The sequence below is a fragment of the Pieris brassicae genome, chromosome 7, assembly GCF_905147105.1.
Source record: "Pieris brassicae chromosome 7, ilPieBrab1.1, whole genome shotgun sequence".
In the NCBI taxonomy this organism is placed as follows: Eukaryota; Metazoa; Arthropoda; class Insecta; order Lepidoptera; family Pieridae; genus Pieris; species Pieris brassicae.
The window spans coordinates 13,362,241-13,383,599 of NC_059671.1; the positions used below are offsets into that span (position 1 = coordinate 13,362,241).

General features: G+C 31.4%; 3 protein-coding genes across 3 annotated transcripts in view; 2 read left to right on the forward strand and 1 right to left on the reverse strand.

Annotated features, from left to right (window-relative positions):
- LOC123712430 (N-alpha-acetyltransferase 15, NatA auxiliary subunit) overlaps window positions 1-1,871 on the forward strand; it is an 81,095-nt gene extending 79,224 nt beyond the window's left edge. The window contains exons 15-16 of the mRNA XM_045665509.1: window positions 321-497; window positions 958-1,871. Of these exons, the coding sequence (XP_045521465.1) occupies window positions 321-497; window positions 958-1,140 (360 nt within the window). The 3' untranslated portion in view covers window positions 1,141-1,871. The remainder of the gene's footprint in view (window positions 1-320; window positions 498-957) is intronic.
- A 2,021-nt stretch (window positions 1,872-3,892) lies between these two features.
- On the reverse strand, window positions 3,893-6,044 carry LOC123712561 (deoxycytidylate deaminase). The gene is made up of 5 exons (XM_045665724.1): window positions 5,732-6,044; window positions 5,464-5,616; window positions 5,035-5,123; window positions 4,502-4,715; window positions 3,893-4,321 (listed from the first exon to the last, which is right to left on the reverse strand). Exons 1-5 carry the CDS (start codon window positions 5,770-5,772, stop codon window positions 4,252-4,254), a joined length of 567 nt encoding a protein of 188 aa, XP_045521680.1. The 5' UTR covers window positions 5,773-6,044; the 3' UTR covers window positions 3,893-4,251.
- Window positions 6,045-10,250: 4,206 nt separating this feature from the next.
- Window positions 10,251-15,530, forward strand: LOC123712252 (glucose dehydrogenase [FAD, quinone]-like). The gene is made up of 3 exons (XM_045665260.1): window positions 10,251-10,398; window positions 13,596-13,729; window positions 13,901-15,530. Exons 1-3 carry the CDS (start codon window positions 10,251-10,253, stop codon window positions 15,482-15,484), a joined length of 1,866 nt encoding a protein of 621 aa, XP_045521216.1. The 3' UTR covers window positions 15,485-15,530.
- The last annotated feature ends 5,829 nt before the right edge of the window (window positions 15,531-21,359 follow it).

The following is a 21,359-nucleotide window of genomic DNA, read 5'->3' on the forward strand; positions in this document are numbered from 1 at the left end:
AAAAAAACATACAATTTTATGACTGACTTGGTTATCACTAACATTGTTTCATATCTCCAGTAAGACAGACTTGCATCTGTTGTTGATAAGGAAGGTGATCATTCTATGTCTACATCATAATTGTTATAATACTTGAAAAAACTAACCCACACCTACTACTTAATGTACTACAATGACATGAGAGCGCTCAAAACGAGATTATGACTAAGGCACTCTCGAGTAGCTTTAAAATAAGGAATATATATTATTTTTTATTACACTATAACGGTATACCTTAATTTTGAATAAGAGTAAAAAATAATGGTTAATTTTGTCGACAGATGTTTGGCGATCGCAGCGCTCTAACAATAGCAGAAGAGTACGTGAGTGAATGCGGTTCGAAATCGCAAGCGTCCGCTTTATGGGGTGCGCGTGCGCTGCGAAGACTCGTGCCGCAACGTACTAAAGATGCGCTCGCGCTTGCCACTGCCTTGGATACACCTAACACTACTATACAGGTATGTACAGGACTCATATACATACTATACAGGAACTCATAACTCTTCTCATGAGTAATTGTTTCCTGTATAAGAATTTAATTTTGTAATTAAAGTTTAGTTAAGTTTGTGCAAAGTCGCAATTCTGTTAAATTTAATGTTTTCAGTAATTAGTAGTAATAATTCTATTATTTTTATTCGTGTCTATGATAATAAAAGCCGTTTGTTAAACTTTATTTTATTTAACCATTTTCTGTAAAGTTGCATATAGCAGATCATTTTTCGAAAAAAGAAGGTCTTATGACCTGATAAAGAAGTTTCACTTCTTACGTGTGTACACTAGTACAGGCACATATTTTTTTTGTCCTAGAGAATATTGGAATAAAAATTTGTCCCCTTATTATTTTGAATACTTAGATACACATAACATTACACAAATTTCTTAAAAATTTGATTTGATCTATTTTTATTCACATTTCAGGGTTCCCTCGAAGTACTAGAAAGTCTGAGAGAAGGCGACTTCGGTCCTTGCGAAAAGGAAATTGAAGCTTACATAGAGGCGTGTAGGGTGAAATTCCCTTACGCGATCGCGTTCAAACCTCCGCCACCAGAAGAAAACCATTCAGAAGATCTACAGCCAAAGGAAATTGACCTTAACCACTGAAGGCTAAAGGCAGGTCTGCAGTAATTTTATTCCGAGGCTTTTTTCTAGATCATAATCGTAGACAAACTAGAAAGTTTTTGGTATTTACCAGGATTGTTGAAAGTGAGGATAGTTGAGCCTGGTAGCCTATCCTCCTACCCTCGTAAATAGTGCAAAATGACTTTTCAGATTGGGCGAAATTTCCGCAAGTGTCAAGCAAGGACACAACTTTAACATTGTTTACACAAACATCACCTTTTTAATAATTAATTTTAACTTGTTACTACCTTCGTGTTTATAGTTTTAATTTATGCTGCCGAGATTATTTAATCAGCCATTATTATTATTAGTTGTTTCTTGAGTTCGAGTTCTCGACAGCAAAACACCACATACGTTTTTTAAATATATTAAGATTATTCGAAAAAAAGGAACTGTTTTTAGTTATTTTTAAAGCAGCATTATTTTCCATTTAATTTGTTTTACTATTAAGTTACTCTTTGAATCATTTTTTTAGTAAGGGTTATGAATACCAATACATTACTTAATTTATTTTGTTTTGTAGAAAATTTGGTTTATGGTAAAATCTGTATTGTCTATGATAAAAACTACACGTCAAATTATGTGCCTCGAATTTCCATATTGACAAAGACTTTCTAGTTATTCTATATACATTTTAACGCAATAATGGTAAAGGAATAAAATTATTGAAGGTCGCTTAGGTCCTTTGAAGTTTGGAAACACCAAAAATGGTTTTTATATCTCGATTGATAAAATTAATAATAGATAATATTAAGGCATGAATTCGGTTCGGGTGTCACAAAGTATGAAATTTATTTGCGTATGTTAATTTCTGTGAAGATTTCAAAATGCTCAGTTTGCTGCTGATTTTCTTACGAGCTTATCTGTATGTACTAATAGAACAAATTTTAATCTGAGATTTCAAGGGAGTTTATTTTATTTTGATTTATAAAACGCAATTAAAGTTTGTAAATGTTTGATTCATGGTCTAGTGAGAATACTGTTAAGTAAACTAACACCAAGTAAAAACAACACTTTATGTCCCAATTCACGGTCAGATATTTTTAAGAAGAATGTCTTTGTTTTTTTTTTTTGAGTATTTATAAAAAAAAGAAAATGTCTATTAGTAAATACATTTCTAAGTTCAGAGCAAACCATTCAAATTACTTTAATGTTCCTTGCATTTAATTTTAAGTCGTCGCCTATCCCTTGTTAAACATCATCAATTTTAGCTTCCTCTAATTTAGTGATTGTTGATTTTGTAAGCATGGCCTCAAGTGTTCAATTTTCAAGTTATATAGGATTTGTATTAAATCTCTGGTTTTATAGATAAATGTGTGAAATAACCTCACGCAATAATTGATCGAGGTTCGCGTTGTAAATAACTACTTTAAGTTTTCGCTGTAAAATACAGATAGGTTTAATTCGACTCATTGACTGTTATACAAATTGTACGGACTAAGTATTTGTAAACCAATTTTTAATATGTAATTATTACATAGCTAATGGGGAGAGGTTAAAATTTTTAAGTGGAATTTCATAATACAATAAATGCAGTTATCGTCAAACTATAATAATTCAGCAACTCAATGTTGCTGTTGTTAATGTTTCAAGTTATTTTTGGTCAATATTTTGAAGCGTGGACTGATGATAGTACAAGTTGCCTTACAATGTTTTTCCCAGTACATGTACATATGACGCGCGCTATATAATATGTTTACCTAGATCAAGTTTTGAACAAATTTTTTATTTTTATAAATTTTAGTGTATAGTCAAAAATAGTGGTTTTATTCGACAGTATGAAATTTACTATTTGAAAATTTAAAACATTATTTATGCAAGTTTCAAAACTCTCATGCGGATTGTGTTTTTGATGACCTACCTTAACCTACAACTAATAATCATTGATAACATTTTTATCTTCCTTAGATATACATTACCCAACTGTAAAATTGAAAATAATTATCTGTATCTTTGATAACTACAAATTGGAGGTGACCCCGAAATATTTACTGCTGACGATTTCTGTATAATTGTATTTCTGATTGACCAATAGAACAATGCTTTACGTTAGTAGCAAAAATACCAACTCTAAAAATGTTTTTTACAATATAAAATATTAGGCATAATATTTGATATTTAAACAAGTGATTGGATAACGTTGATCAAAATTAATTAAAAATTATTTTATATAAATTATAATAAATATACAGATGGCCCATCATATCTTTTTGTCTTATTCATAAATAAATTTTACATCTTGTTTTGTCTGTATTCTCATAACAATCTACAAATTTTCTAGTATTAGTTTTTAATTTTTTTTATAAATAAGGCCGGTAATAATTATTTGATTGATATCTAGAAATAAACATTATTTAATATGAATGTAGGATATTAACCTGCATCATTATTTAAATGCAGTTTTTTTTATATTCACCTGTTTATCTATCTTTGAAGGTAATTTTTTTAAACTGCATTAGACAGATAAAAAAATTATAATAAAAATATAAACTATGACCAGTTTCGGCTATGCTGCGTTATATCATATATACCTATTATGTAAATGTAGGTACATTATTGGAAGTTGACTTGAAAATTTATAATTTTCAATTAAAATCCTATTCAAAAAGACCAAACATGTTCTCCCTATTCCGAAAAGAGTGTTTATAGAAGGAAATATTCATATAAAGCCTGCAATTTCGGCCATTAGGAAATGTAACAAAAGCTTGGTGCCATGTTTAATTAAATTCCAGTCAGTCTCTAGAAATAACATTTAATTGTAACCACCAGAAATAAAACTATTTTAAAAAATTTAGTTATAATTAAAATGGCAGTTTTCTTCTACAGATTTTTTCCTATGGGTTCTTAGTGTTCAGTTGTTGTTAGCTCCCTGATGGGAGGGAGTATTGTGTACCCCTTGTAAATAGAGTAATAAAAATTATTTTACAAAATTAGTTTTATTTCATTTTATAAAACACGTCCAAATTATAGGTATCCATTGCCATATCACATTTTTATCATTTAGTATAATTGAAACAAATTTAAAAAAAATATTTTTTTTATCACAATAATTATTATTGTTAATAATATAATTATAGTATGTATAAGTATTTTTTATGAGGAACTGCTACTGCATGAAGGTATAAATGTTATTTCAATTTTTTTTTGCTTTGGTATATATTGCCTGAAAAATTATTAAAACTTAATAAGATCATTATAACTAAACCATCTGATTTCAATCAATACTATAAAGAAAATCAATACATTTTTTAAACAAATTTAAAGCCAAAAAGAATTGTATTAGTGGTACTTAACTAACATATTTTTTAAATTCATGATGCATATGATAGTAAACTACTCTTACCAATACTTGACACCTGCCGCATCTAACATTTTCCTTGATGCTGCATATTTTGGTTTATCCCAACTTTTATTAGATAAATATACAACTTCAATGATACCGGATTGAATTATTATTTTAGCACATTCATTGCATGGGAAAAGACCAACATACATTGTACAGTCTTTTACATCAGCAGAATTTTTATTTAATATTGCATTCATTTCTGCGTGACACACTGAAATAAAAAAAAATGTTAAGACAACTTTACTGGTCATTTTGAATTTATGACATATATAGGCTATATAACTTGAATATTTCAAACAGGTATTTACTTATATAAGAATATAGTTTTAAATTTATTAAAACAAATAAATATTTGCTTGAAACATTTTCAAATTGATTGAATAAAATCCTACGTTAAATTAGAAATAATAGGATAGGATTAGCATATTCAATTAAATATACTAATTGTAACCAGCGAAACAGATTTTTGTGATGAATTGTTTTTAAAAAGATAGGTTAATACATAATTTGTATTTTAAAATACAACTTACCATAGAGGGATTTACTATCCAAAGGTGAGGGTGTATTTTTCCCCCAAGGAAACTCATCATCATTACATCCTATAGGCATTCCATTGTACCTAAAAGTGTATATGGCAGCTTAATTGATTTTGAAACATGAATGGGTATTTATTAAGGAAATTAAGTAGGTATAAGAGAAATACAAAATGCAACATAAGAATTATTAATATAATATAGAATGTATTGGTAGTGATTAAAATCACATTTTAATTCTTATTATTAATAGTCTCGAGTCTTTCTTGTTTGTAGGTATAAAGGAAACTAAATGATAACCACTTTATCCTAACCAGTAACATCATGTATAAATTGTTATAGGGTAAGTTAATAATATACTTTGTATGTTAGGTTTTGTGATTAAATCAACTAATAGTTACTACACACTTTAGGAAGAAAGCTTACCCAATACCAACTATTTTATTTTCCTTATTGACTATACAAGCTCCAACTTGAAAGCAAGGATCCTTACTACGTTTTGCAGCTAAAAATGCCATCGCCATAAAATAGTCTTTCCAATTAATGTAGTCCTCCCGTTTATTTTGTTGCCGGTCTGTACTGGAATCAAGCGAGTCAATATTTAATTGAATATGTTAATATTAATATTCAGAACAATATTAGTACCAATTAAATCCGAAAATTGTATTGTTACAGGTTACTAAATAAAACTTACTCTTGAATGTTTAATTCTGAAGTGGATTTTACTAAGTCCATTTCTTTATATTTATTAAGCAGCCACTAGAGTTAACTACTAGGTGTCAAACCGATGTAAAAACTAAATTTTAATTATTATTTCTCAATCTATAAATAAAAAGCCGCTTAAAGGGATATGTCATGTTTACGTGTCGACCAAAGATTATGATACTACAAAATTTAATATGTCTACCATGGAAAGATACTTAAACACAATATTCATAAATAATATACTGATATATTATTAGTATTTTAAAATATTTTTATATAAAAAATATGAAATGTAGCTATGAACAATTTCATCCCAATGATCATTGGTCAAGCACGTAGTGAATTGACAACTTATCAAAGTCAAGCTGTCAAAACTCAGCACGCGTAAGAAAATAAAAACGTTGAGTATCTATGAATTAAGAATATTCGCGTTATTTAGTATGCATGATTATTTTTTTTATTTTATTTTAATACATTGACACAGTCTTATCATTAATAATTTAACTAATTATTATTAAAGACGTCATACCTAGGTAACACTGAAAATGTTTAGAAAATGAAAAACGGCTTAATATAGAAAGTTGCTAATACTTTTATTGTTTTTCGAAGTAATCCCGTTCCTCTCTACACATCATCGCATTCGATGGAACCACTGAGAAAAGCAATGGGCCTATCTTTGGTGCGAAATGACCTTTCCCACCAAACAATGAGACAATCATCCTTTTGCCTTTACTTCTTCCTTTCTTTACCTTAGTTGGCCTATCCTTGAAAGGAAACACACACTGAGATAATTGTCTTTTGGTTTCGGGTCCGTAGCAATACATCCAGCTTTCATCACCTGTGACGATGTCAAATACAGCATTTGAGTCACCGCCGTTGAACTTATCTAACATTTGGCGACACCATGCGAAGGTGTTTGTGGTCGTAGGTTAAAGTATGGGGAATCCATCTGGTACAAATCTTCCTGACGCCTAAATGTTCGTGTAATATTGAACTTGACTCATACCAATGCCTGTATCTGCTGATAGGTCACTCTTCTTATCTTCCACTAACATACGTCACACAGCACTGATGTTATCTTCAGTAGGCGTTGTTTAACAAGAGTTTTAGATTTGCCGCCAACTCACAAAAACAAATGTTCTAAAATTGAAATTCAAAAAAGAGGTCTAAAATTGAAATTCAAAAAGTTTGCATTTTACTTACTTTCGGCCTAGTATTAGTAAAATTATAAAATTACTACTTCTTTAGGCGACTAATGCATTTAATTTTTAAGGAACATTTACATATTACGACGAAACAACCTTAAAATATGATTGCAAGTATTAAGTTAACAAATTTATAGGAATGATATTTATATCCTACCTATATAAATATACCTACCAATATTCGTAATTTTAATCAGGATGGTAATATTAGTATGAATTCGTGGATAGCTGTTTAATATTTCATTTTTTTTTCACTTATTGTTAACAATTAAAATTGTATACACAATTTTTGTTTTATTACCTCCAACCACGCAACACAATAACTATTAATCTAACTATTAAAACAGGTTTTTGTATTATATTATGTATAGCCTTGAAGACCCTGACCTAGTATGCTAGTGTATTACTTAATATGAGATATTATTACAATTATCTAACTAGGTGAGTAGTGTAATCTAGTGAGGTGGTATTAAAATGTTTGAAAAAAAAACTGTGTCTTATGCTATAAAAGTTTCTTTAGCCTAGTTTGAATTAAAATAGAGAGCAAAGTATTTTATTGCAAGTGTTGGCATTTTCTATATTATCAGCTAAAACTAAATTAAGCAATAGCATATGCAATTAAAATTTTAATAAAATTGATACAAAATATTGCAACAAAGTTAGGAAATTTCACGTGAATTTTTTGCTCAACGCGAATAAATTCCGGTTATAATCAAAATGTTGCCACCTATTAATGTCATCTAGTTATTGCAGAATTTAAAATACATCATATTAATATCATGCAGAATTTCGGTTATACACTGTTTTTTTGACAATTTTGAAAGCTGCTAATCTAAACCTCTTAAGATTTGGTCAAACAGCGGACGGGACGGGACGGCAACGGGACGTGAGCAGTTGTAATGTACTAATTAAAAAGCTATTTCATCCAGGTAACGGGGATGTAAATATATAAAAACAGAAAAGAGGGTAAATTACAAGAAGTGCATAAATAATGAACCAAATGTACATAATATAACATATAACATTGATTAACATTAAAAAATAATAATCAATGATTAGCTTTTACATTTTAACAATTAATTAGTAGCTAATTACGAGATAGAAGAAACATGATCTTATGAATGAATTTTTAAATCAATTTAAAGACAGCTCGTCTTTATATCCAGAGCAGAATGTTGCAAAGTAAATGAGGAATATTAGAATATAAAGAATTCAGTTTTATGAGTAGAGGTTTCAAGGATTAGCCTTGTACCTAAAACTATAATGATATTTAACAAGTCAATTAGCCTACTTCTTTAGTCATTAGGAATTGTGTGTTGTGACAATTGTATGATTAAGTCCCTTAAAATGGATCGCAGTATTTAGTACCAAAGATCTAAAGCCATAACACACAAGACGTTTACTTCAACAAAAATTGAATGTGAAAATCGTTAAATATCATAACCCTCTCGTTTTTAAACTAAAGCCGGCATTGATTTTGACACTTACATCGATGTATTTTTTTTATCTCTTCGTGTTTGTTATGTTTGCCTATACATTGTCACATTCATTCTTGTATTTAGTTTCTTGTACCAATGTATTAGTGCAGAGCGTTGCTTTTGACAAGCTTTTGTTAATAAAAAAATATACTTCAATATAGAGTTTTGTTCTGTATATCTCTATTCTTTTACTATACGTAGTGCTAATGTCGATAATGAAACATGAGTATTGGAATCGCTATTACGGAGTAGGCCTGCTGTCACACAAACTGTTATTTGAGTATTGAAATCGGAATCAGTATGGAGTAAAACTATATAAACAGTTACAGTTTAGATAGAAACGACGCTCATAAGCTACGGATTGAAGAGATTATGTAGTAGGCCTGTTGTCACTTAGTCACTGGACTGACTAATGCTCTGTCCCTGATTCGTTAAGACATTTTTCAAAATATTGTGTGTCTTAGGGATGTAGCATTCTAATGGTGTATTATTGAAATCAGTCTAGTAGTTTTAGAATTGGACAATTATATATAAATACAAGTTGTCGTCAGTATATTATTAGTATAAAGATGTTAACATAAACTGTAAACCTTTATATATATACCTTTTTAAGGGCACTTTGCACTTTGATGACGTGAGTAAATTTTGCATAATCCTAAATTCCAATGGCTACTTATTGACCTTGTATAAATTGGTCACGTTATAATTATTGATTAAATCATGTACCACCTTGCGTTGTACATCTTTGATTTGATTAAATTTGTGGGTTTAAAGAGAAAATGTAGGAAATAATATTGAATCAAATATAAATATAAAAAAATATGCCAAATAATGTGAGAGCAAGAAAACATTTTGGCACAACTTAGTGATAACAGTCCAGATTTTTAATATTTCACGCTAAACACATACCCAACCATTTTAAGCTGTCATTCAAGAAATTACTTTTAAAATAAAACTCAAAAAAATCATTATTTTCTTACGGTTTTTGAAGTCAGACAAATTCTAGTATTTACAAAGCAATAGGAGGAAGGAAATATGAAACTTTTACGTTAATTAAAGTTATTTATTATTTTTATTTCTGGGTTAATGGTTAAGATAAAATAGTACTAACAATGTACTAACCGTTTAGTTAAATACTTTAAAATAGATAACTATGTTTCAAACCACGCTTAAAATAATTAGGAATAAATTAATGCTAGTGTCAATAGTGATTATGCCAATTAATAAAAATAGGCAAGTAGATCAACCTGCCCATTAACTTGATCCCAGAAAGGGTATAATGGAATTTCCTAATATAAATTGAATTGTCGAAAATGCAGGCAATAATTCATCTGTTATGATGAATTATGATGTTCGTTTTTGAAACGAAATAATTTCTTTATAAAGGCAAATCTTTATAATGGTTCATAATCAAAGACAAAAGCTTGAACTTTGAAAATTCTATTAAAAAAAAATTATAGACGTATTTAATTAAATATTTAAAACAACTGAAATATATCTAAATTACATGAGATATTTTTAACCTCCCTAAATTAATTTAAATACTCTAAATCACAAGGACTGCAATTTTATGGTAAAAGACGCGGGAATCAGTCAGTCAACTCTATACCATAGACACCAAATCGGCGTCAAACGAGCTAGTATACTTATATAATGTGAGCCGATAAATTCACATCCAGTTTATCAAATTCGGCCTTTTGTGGAATGCCACGAATTTTTCTTTAATTATATTTGTTTAAACAGCGCTCGCATTCGGTTGTATGTTACAAAAATATCGGGTCGAGCGCAAAAAAAATTTGCTTAAAAAAATAGTGTTTTTTTGAAAATGAATTTAAATGTAGCGGCTAATAAATTCCTCGGGTTTCTGCAATCGAATTGGGCCTGGAATCCGTGGTTGCGTTGGACGTTGCGTGTGTTTGCACTGTCCCAGGCAATCGCGCCCGCCGGATGGCCTATTTCCTACGATTTGAAAGGTATGAAATATCAATAATTTTTAAGTGAAACTGGTAGAACAGTGATATTTGAAATTTGTATAGATAAGGGTTACATTGATCGTGTAATATAAATCTTCGTTTCAATGGGGTTGTATACACATTTTTTTGTTCTAGTGTAAATTGAATTTTCCCGCGTAAACATCTAATGACGTCTTCAAATGTGATTTTTACTTTTAATAATTATATCAATTGCCGTGTTTATTTGTTGCATAAATCTTCTGTCGTAGAAACAAGGACTTGGATTTGTTGTTTTATTATACACAATAGTAAGTAAACTTTATATCAAGAACGTATTTGAATTATAAGAATATTACGTTAAGAATACTGTATATTTGTGTTAGAAAAAATAATAATTAAATTAATATTAAGATCTAAATTGATATTAATATTTCAAAAGGCTTTATTAAAATAATAATTTTAAATGTTTTATTCAATTAAATTATAATCTGATTAATTAATTCAATTAAAAATTTTATAATGACCAATAGTACCCTACATAAATAACAAAAAGAACGTATTAGATTTTGATTTAGACTAGTAATAGTCCTGAAAAAAAATCATAACCTGTTGTCGTTCAAGAATTGTAGTTGATGGTAGTCATTGTTTTGTTATCCACAGATTAAAAATAATAGTATTGTCTTTTGTTAAAATAGCTTTTACACATTAAGAAAAACACTTTTTGAACGGATTAAAGCTATGTATTATTATTAAAACTTATAGTTATTTACACGGTTACGGTGACCACGCACACGGAAAAGAACGCGAAACGTCGGAAAAAATTTAAAATTTAGAATTGTGTAAATAACTATAACTTTTAATAATAATACATAGCCTTAATCCGTTCAAAAACTGTTTTTCTTAAAGTTTAAAAATAAATTTGAAATAATTATATCGAATTTATAAATCTATTATCCTTAATTTTTCTTCGGCATAGGGCATCTTATTAAGTGATAATAATTTAATACATTATTGTCAATCTCTCAATAATATATGTAAATGTGTATGTTATATTGAATCCGAATGAGACTATTGTAAAATATAAGATATTGCAAAATGTGACCTTACCAGTATATATATGTAATGTTATCCGTAATATTATTTGCCAATGTTTTGTTTCGAAATATACAGATCAAAATAAACTTGATATTTATCAAGGTTGGGAATGGAATATGGTAAAATTCGCTGATAAAGTATGTGGTATAGAGCCTCAGATTTCTTGCTTTTTAATCATTTTCATTTGGTGAGGCGATCAGTCTCCTGTGCCTTACATATTAAGTTGGTCAAAGACTTGCCGGTTTCCTAGTTTTTGATGGTCAAAGTCAAAATCAAAAATCATTTATTCATATAGGTAACACAATGTACACTTATGAACGTCAAAAAAAAAGAAATATACATTAGATGCTTCTAATTTTACATTTACTGCCAATTTTCAAATCAAGGGCGTAGAACGGAAGAGACGAACTGGCAATAAACTCTCCGCCACTCTTTTCAATCGCCAAGTTTTTTTTTGTATTACACAACGTTTGTATTGAGCTGCAACCATTACACCATGTGGTATTGGCGATTTCTTAAAAAAAATCCATTGTCCAATCCACGTAACCATGTCCTCAGACTTGATTTGCTTAAAACCGTTTTGATAACCGTTTAAATAGGTTAAATTAGTTTTTATTTAGCATTTGTTTATATTGTAACACGATATGAAGACAACAGATGGACATTTAGGACAATACAATGGAAGGGACCTCGGGGAAAAGTGGGCAGGCCAAAAAGGTGAGCTGATGTCTTGATAGAAATAGCAGGACACTGGTAAACTATTGGCAATGATAGAGACATCTGGAAAGGGATGGAATAGGTCTGGATATTCCTACTAACATTTAGCTATAAGTAAATACTTACAATCCTACTAACAAAATTTGAAATGGCAATTAGGGGGTCTGTAAATGAAAAAGGCTTTATTATTATATTCTACAGGCAACCTGTAAGAATACAAAGATGTATATTTTCCATCCACGTTTATTCATTTTGAGACTCAACCAAGCAGTGCCTGGACCTAGTTATCAGTGTTATAATTTGTAGTGAGAGTACTGTTCATGCCTTTATTTTGCTAATGTCAGAAGCAGCTGGACCATGCAAGTTATATCTGGTCTCCATACTATATAAAATATATAAAAAAAAATGTGAAATTTCTTAGCTTACAACAGTATCAATATTTCGATAGCTATGCAGATTCTTGCAAATATATTAATTTAGACTCATTGAAATGTCGGCGTAGTTAGTAAGTCGTATTATTTTTGCACGCAATTTTTAGTGGGCGAATAGTTTGCCCCTATTTGCTGTCTTTAACAAGATATTCACAGTTGTTCCATGTGACTCGTACGAACACGAATTATCTACGTAATTTGTCAATGTTTCCGGTTTTAACTAACTATGATACTAATAATGAAGATCTTGATATTTTTCATCTTACCAAAGAGGATGTGAGGAAATATTTGAAGAAGCGGGAACTTTGTTTAGAAGTTTTTTCTTTAAAATATTAAGTATTATATGATATGTGTTAAGTGTAAGATTACTAATAAATCAAATTTTCACAACATTGGCCACAATATAAAACTGAACCCTAGCCTAGCGATGCAGTTCAGTTTAGGCCCTCTGGGGTTTGGGACATATTAAACTCAATCTACAATTTTATTTCAATATATATTTTAAACTGAAGCAATTTAGTTTAAGAGGCTCATAACCAAGACTATCATTATTACGTTTACTTCATCTGAATTGTAATGTGTGTACCACGTGTATTGTACTATGGACATTTTTTAGTGATAGCACTGTGCGTTACACCAGCAACAAAGATGCGGATAAACATACTAAGTAGTGGCAATTTATAAAATAAGTAATTACTACGCGGGTGCACGATTTTTTACTATGTTACGTGTAAAGTGGTACAGACTATAATAGTATTTTGTAATTATTGAAATCTCTATGGTGTGATGAAATATTTTTTTCAAAATCATAATTACACGTGAAAGAATTTGAATGGAATACCTATGTTGGGTGATGCACAGTCTGAAGAAGGGATTTATTTTTTTATCGATTTTTGTATTGATTAGCTTCCCGATGCTCAAGTGTTTAATGATAAGGATGTATTGAATTGACTTATAACAAGTTGGCCTTTTCAGGTGGCGATACCTTCGATTACATAATAGTTGGTGCGGGTTCTGGTGGTGCAGTCGTTGCTGCAAGGCTTAGTGAAATCTATAAATGGCGAGTGCTGCTGATTGAAGCTGGGGGAGATCCACCACCTGCGAGTGTGGTAAGTATTCCCAAATTATTTTTGAAGACATATTTATGAGAATGAGAAAAAACATTTAATATCCCTTACAATATTTAATTTCTCTTCTTACCTTTATTATTTTATAAAAAAATCGATGTATCTGTAAATCTTTCTTTGTTTCGTTTTAAGAGATAAATTCATGTGTTTCAGGCACCCAGTTTGTTCAGTTTCTTGGCACATACGGAGTATGATTGGGATTATAAAGCTTACTTAGATCCTGGAATAGGACAAACACATCCAGATGGGTACATTCCCATGACACGTGGAAAAATGTTGGGGGGCTGCTCATCTAATAATTACGAAGTATATGCCCGGGGAGTGGAAGAAGACTTTGATGATTGGGCTCAGTCAGCACCCGGATGGCACTTTGAATCTGTTCTATATTACTACAAAAAACTAGAAGGAATGAAAGACAACACAGTATTTGAGAATCCTAAAAATGCACGATTACATTCAAGAGATGGTCCTGTTGCCGTATCAAGGCCTAATAGTAATGCATACTTTCAGGAAATAGATGAAATAGTATTGAATTCCTTTGAAGAAATAGGAGTTAAAAAGGTATTAGAAAATAATGGACCTGAAAAATTCGGAATATCTCGACCACATTTTACATTTGCAAATGGAAGGCGATCGAGTACTGCCGAGGCATATTTGAAACCAGCAAAAGACAGAGGAAACTTACACATAACTAAGTTTGCTAGAGTTATTAAGGTACATATTAATCCAACCACAATGCGGGCTTACGGTGTCCGAGTTATCTTAAATTCTGGACAAGTTATTGATGTTAATGCAAGCAAAGAGGTTATTCTATCACTTGGAACAATTGACACACCAAAGCTTTTAATGTTGTCTGGTGTTGGGCCCAAAGAGGTACTGAGGAAATTAAATATAAAAGTGCTGGCGGACCTTCCAGTTGGCAAAAACTTGCAGGATCATCCAATAATGCCTTTGATAATAACTGGTCGAAAGGGATTGCGTACAGCAATTCAAAACTTGCTTATATCAGCGGAATTGGATGCCTACCCTGCTCCAATACAATCAGGCTTTTTCCAGCTAAACCATACGTTCACTTCGTATGACTATGAAAACAGGTACAGAACACTAAAGCCACAATTCCAAATATTTAATTTACATATCGGAGCGACCGCAGCTCCTGGTATCTTATATGGATGCCAATCTATAGGAAATTTCAATAAAGACTTTTGTTTTTCTATTAGTAAAGCTAATGCAATCAGAGAATTAGATTTTACGTTACTTGTGTTTCTGCATTCAGTATCTAGAGGCCAAGTAACAATAAAAAGTACCAATGCATTAGATCCACCAGTGATTGAACTTGGATACTTTAGGAATCCTAATGACATATACGTGGCAGCTGAAGGTATAAAGTTCTTAACCAAAATAGCCAGAACGTCGTTTTATAGAAGTGTAGGAGGTGAAGTTGTCAAATTAAATGTTAAGGGGTGTGAGAATTTCGAATGGGGCACCGATGCGTATTGGCAATGTTACGTTGTTAATACAGTTAGTTCCATACTACATCCTGTAGGAACTTGTCGCATGGCGCCCGATGGAGTCGTCAACGAAAGATTGAAAGTGCATAATATAGAAGGATTAAGAGTTGTGGATGCATCTATAATGCCTGAAATAACAAGCGGTAATACTAATGCACCTACAATGATGATTGGGGAAAAGGGAGCAGATATGATTAAAGAGGACCATGGCATGTTAAACACGTAAACAACTAATCACTGAGATTGAGAGAATTCTTGGATGTATATGAAGCTCTGCAGAAAAACTTTCCTTACAAAACTTGTAACTATTCTTTTAACGTTGACTATTGTACGTAGTTGTGCAATTTAACGTCTGAATCTTATAGATTGTGGTATAAACAGTGTCGTGTGTTAAAGTTGTTAGGTTAATTTTAAATTTGATTGAAATATGGAGCAAGGCAACACGATATTGTAAATAATTGTTTAATACTGTCACAGTCATATGCTTATGAAAGGATTCACTCAGCCATGTAGTTGGCATGTTTTAGTTCAGCAAATGAATGTAAGAATTATTAATGAGTGGATAATTTATGAAGTGATTAATATCCGTAGTTCGACAGATATACTTTACATGAGTTTTACTAGTTGGTACCATCATTTGCGGTCAATAAGATCCGTGTAATAAATACACGACTTACGAAATAAAGATTCACAAATTTTGGAATCATATTATTTTCTGTTACTGCAATTCTATTATTTTCATATTCAATTCTTTATATTTTCAAATTTAACAATTATTCAACCGAAGATAAATAGATAATTTTAAATTCTATAAATGATTGTGAAGTCACGTTTTCAGAAGATCATGTTTTGTAAGGACGTTTTAGTTTTAATTCTTATATATTGTAAAAAAAAGTTTTCTTAAATGTCTAATGATTTTTATTGCAATAATACTGATTAGGGACGTAGAGACCGTGCGGGAAGATAACTGTCGTGGGATTTACGGTGCCCAGATACTTTTTTTGTTTATAACAGTGATCAATCATTTATTGTTTCTTTTTTTTTAAATAATTTTATGGCCTGGTAACGAGACCTTTAAACCAAATCAATCATTCAATTCGTCAGGAACAGATACTTATTTTGAAAAAATAAATAATAAATGAAATGGTGCGTAGCAGATTTAGCATTATACCGTTCATACAATGGCTTGCATCATATTTCTTTTAAGTTTAGTTATATTTGAAGTATGTGAGTAAATTTGGCTGTGCATATAATAAAGTATTACGTAATTTATTTTATTTAAATCCTATGAGTCAACCAATTCCTTTTTAAATAGCTCGTTATTGCCGTCAAATGCCACTCTCACTGCAAATGGGTCTCAAGTGCATTGCCAGTTTTTAAGAATTGGTCATGGTGGTGGTGGTTTTTGAAAGATTTTAAGTCGAATTGCTTCCGGACATTAGAACATTTTATTTCAGACGTAATTCTGAAACAATTTTTATTATTCCTTATTATTTAATGTTTTAATTTAACTAACTACGTGCAAAAAGTTTTTTTTTATATATAAAAGTACATATGAATAATAATAATAATGAAATAATTAACGTAATCATAACACTACCACAAGATTAGTGAAATTTTAGAAGCTTGGTTTGCTAGATAGTTTCTTGTACAAGAACCCGTGTACCCTCCAGGTGACAGTCGTAATAATCATCAATTATTGGTGGTATCAACAGGAGGACAGGAGGCCAGGAGGAGGATGTTGAAATTTTAATGTTATTATAAGTCCAATAAATTATTCAAAACACTACCCATGATATATGTGATAGAAGGTGCTGAGGGAAAGAATATTTAAAAGAGATTAGAGTAATTTCTGAATACGATCAAATAGATACAGAGAGTACTGCAGAGTTCCCACGAAACCGAATTTCCACTTCCTACAAGCCCGAAGTGGCCCGACCGTTTCGCGCTACACCTTTCTGTTTTACCAGGTCTTTAGGAGGCTAATTTAGCCGTACCTTCCTTCCTTGAACGCTGCACTTCGCTCGATACGAGCACTCGGGCACTGAATAACGGTGAAAATTTCGATATTGTCTGTCTTCGGGTAATGGTCATTCGACAAAGGAAATCTTTTTAACAGTGAACGCCGAAACTTGTGTTTTCTCTGGGTCAAATTCGACTATATGAATTGTCGAATTTTCGATTGAGCCTTTTACAGTGTAGACTCTATGGTCAAAATTAACGGATGTCAACTAATTAAAACTAATTTGACGACAATGTTTATATCATTCAATTCCTTCACTTGTCATCCTTTATATTCATATGCCTTAATTTAGGAGCCACCCTCGTTCCTCGTTATCACGTTGAGCGTTAAATATACAGCTTATATAAAAAAAATATCGTCTATTGACAGGATTCTTTTTTTTTTTGTACCTCAGCTATAAAAAGAGGTTATTGCTAAGTCAGGTGTATGGTTTCAGCAGATCCATACCACCCAGCCATCAGTTGACATCCTGCGGCGTGTCTCAAATTCGCTAGTCCGCTTTGAACAGTGCATTCACCGTGATGGAAGACATTATGACGGTGTAATAATCCGTTCATAAAATTCCAACTAATACTAATGTATTAGTGAAATAATTATAATTAAATTACTGCAATTACTATTACAAATACAATTTGTTTTTATTTTTTATAAATATTTAAAGGCAGCCTTTATAAGTAATAATTGTGCTAAATGCAGTCACCCGTCACATTGTTTACAATTTCCAAAATAATAAAATGATTACCTAACATTTAAATTTATTGTAAAGAAAAATTGCTTAAGTGTAGGTATATTGTAAAGAATAATTATATTGACAGCGATTATTCATATACAAACTAAAATGTAGGGCATATTTTAGTTTATTAACTGTTATATAATTTATAATGCGTTAAAATGTTTTCGGTTCTGAATTAGTCAATTGTATAAATACAACTACAAACCAAAGTTATGTAACCTAACGTTAGTAACGTTTTTCGTTCAATTTTGTTACCTTTGGAGTAAAGGCTCTTGTGCCGTGGAGTTCAAGTGCACAGGTGCTAATTAAAGATTTAAGTTGGCGCCTGCTAGATAGTACTGGTGGACCCAGAGCTGGTGCTTTTCTAGCTCAACAAATAAGTATCGCAATACAGCGTGGAAATGCTGTCAGGGAAAGGTACACTACGACAAAGTCCAAACTTTTAGGTTACGAAAATTGGAAATACTGTATATTTGATTATTATGTTTAGTTATTAATAATCATTCAATATTATGTTAGTTAAGTTACATATATATAATAGTTAATACAAAGAAGCGCATACCAAATGGGAACATTATCTGATAAATTGTAAAACACCAGTTTTGGTAGTAATAAAAGAGCTCTTTAGTTTTATCAAACATTCATAAATTATAATATAACATGCCGAGAATGTCCAATAGTCGTCGACAACAAATACAAACGATTCTATCATTATTTTTAGTTTAAGTAGGAGCCGAATATTTTTTTTAAATTAATCTATCTGTTTTGGTTGATTTCATTTTCTTCAGTAAATACTTTTGTGATAACGTCGTTTTATGGGCGATTTTCCTCACCCTGTTTTGGATTGTAGGTATAAGTTTTTCGAACGCACGTCCTCAGTATCGAAGCCCTTAACCAATACATTAAGACTAAAGACCATATCATTTATACTTCTAATTTTACGGTATTGTAAAAGAGCGAAATATATTTTTATCTCACTAACCGTAATTTTCCATAGTGAAATTAATTATCTAGATATATAATATTGAAGAATTCTCGAATCAATTCGATTTACGGTCCTTGAAGAAAAGAGCGTACCAATTATTAATAGGCCGGCAACGCATTTCCGAGCCTCCTGGCTGTTTGCCTCCTGTTACATAAAACAAAAATTAACTCAAGTAGGTAAGGCATACATTTTTCAAAGATCGAACACAGCAATGATACAAATCTATTGTGTATAATTTAAAATTTGACTGTACATAAGCAAGTACGTATTATGAGGATTATTGGGATATATGAGGTAATCCTGCGATGCGCGACAATCTCACGCTCTTGACTGCTTGTTAATAACGGCTTAACTGTACAAACGCTTAGCTCAGCTTACAATTACTGATACATATTGCTTCTATGCTAATCGATTCCATTTGCAATCTCGACATGATCAAATTAATTTTATCAACCGACTCTAAATAGAGGAAAGCAAGCCAAAGTTCATAAAAAATACTTCAGTTGAGGCATATAGTAGGGTAAAAGAGGGTAATGGGGGTCACTTAAGCGAGAACTCAAATAAAATTTTAATTAAAAAGAAAGTATTTATTATAACTGCGTGTAAACATAATTTGCTTATTAAACTATCATTAGAGATCAATTTCAGTCACTTTGGCAATCAACTTTGGAAATTATAAAAGTTTAAAAAAAAAACAGATTTGACTCCCATTACACCAACGTAGGGGTAATGGTGATCACCCTGGGGGCAATCGGAGTCAAATAAAATCTAGCATACGTCGCAAACATAACCTTCAGCTGACTCCCATCCAGTGCACTCCGCGTGAGCCCATAGTCCACACGAGGTACACCTATACCACATCTCGTTGTTTCTTCCGAATTCGTCGCATACTAGGCATCTGTTTCTAGCATCTTTTGCGTCATCATCCTCATCGTCCTGGCATAAGTCGTCAGTGCCAACATCTGATATAGAAGTTTCGTTCTGTTCTTGTGATACTTGGCGCTTTGCCTTTTCAGGACCCTTCTTCTATACTTTCGTCTTTTTTCCTTCAATTCTTCTTCCTTCTTTTTTCATGCAACCAATCGCGTCCAGCCATTTTTGAAGCTTGATTAAAATTGTGCTTCACATTTAATTTTTCAGCATATTCGAAAGCGACTCTTCTGATTTGATTAGCAGTGCAACCATAGAAAATATTTGCCATTTTCTTATCCAAGTTCGCTAGCTGGGCTTCTTCCTCACGACTAAAGACAGTGAATCGTCCTAGATGTGGTGCTAAGGTAGAACCTTTTTTTATCCTCTTCTGAAGGCTTGAAAAAGGGATTCCCATTACTTTAGCAGCATTTCTTATAGAAGAACCGCCATCAATGAGCTGTATAGCTTTATTTAGGCCTTTTCAGTTGTCCTGACGCGTACTTTCGGCATGACTCTCATTACCCACAACTACACTAATGAGTAAAAAAAACTAATAAAAAAAAAACTTTAATACACTGATATAATCTGAACTGCATATCACAATTTGAACCGTCTCATTATTAAGTGTAAATGTCATAACCGCATACTGCAAGATATTTGGTATTTACCTTATAATTTGCATTTACGAAAAATTACATCAGCGGAGCGCAAAAAGAAAACATGGTCGTTTCTCAGTGGCGCATGAGTGGACTTGCGCGAGCCGTTCGTGGCTGCGCGGGAGCCCGAAGCGGGGGCTGAGGACGCTGTTTACGCGTCGGTCTCATGTAGTGTTTCGTAGTGGTGTGGGTGACTCCCATTGCCCGCTGACTCCCATTACCCTACTCTCCCCTATACTGACTTTTTCACAAACAACGTTATATTAAATTTTATAAATATGGGGGAAAATGTCTATATTATTATTACTGTCATGTAGCATAAATATTTTATAAAGCGGTGCTTCAATGTAATATTTGATCCCCCATTTAAGCAATATACTTATTAAAAGCAATTAGAAATCATATCATATTCTCAAGTCAATAACTCATGTTGAGAAAACGATTTTATGTAAATATTATAAATTCTAAAGAAATGATGACCTTGATAATAAATAAAGAATTAACTGATTTCAATTTAAAGAACTAAGACAAATACATATTTATTCTTCGGAATTCGTTCAATGCCTTATAAAATAATAGTAATTAAAATAACCCAGTATAATCTTCTTTATTTGTAAGCTTATCTCCCATCTCATTTACGGGCCCAGGTTTTACGCTTAAATTATTCAATTTAATGCACACTCCGCAATTTTTCGCCCATTATCGCCCTTTCGTGTAATCCTGAATAATTTATTGAACCTCATTTGCTATTGCAAATTGCTATTCAAGTAAAAAAGTTGACAAGGTATGCAA

Coding starts and splice junctions, on each gene's coding strand:
- LOC123712561 (XM_045665724.1), bottom strand. CDS start 5,772: ATGGACTTAGTAAAATCCACTTCAGAATTAAACATTCAAGA. Junction 4,716..5,034: donor GGATAGTAAATCCCTCTATG/GTAAGTTGTATT, acceptor TTTTTATTTCAG/TGTGTCACGCAGAAATGAAT. Junction 4,322..4,501: donor GCGGCAGGTGTCAAGTATTG/GTAAGAGTAGTT, acceptor ATAATTTTTCAG/GCAATATATACCAAAGCAAA.
- LOC123712252 (XM_045665260.1), top strand. CDS start 10,251: ATGAATTTAAATGTAGCGGCTAATAAATTCCTCGGGTTTCTGCAATCG. Junction 10,399..13,595: donor TATTTCCTACGATTTGAAAG/GTATGAAATATC, acceptor TGGCCTTTTCAG/GTGGCGATACCTTCGATTAC. Junction 13,730..13,900: donor ATCCACCACCTGCGAGTGTG/GTAAGTATTCCC, acceptor CATGTGTTTCAG/GCACCCAGTTTGTTCAGTTT.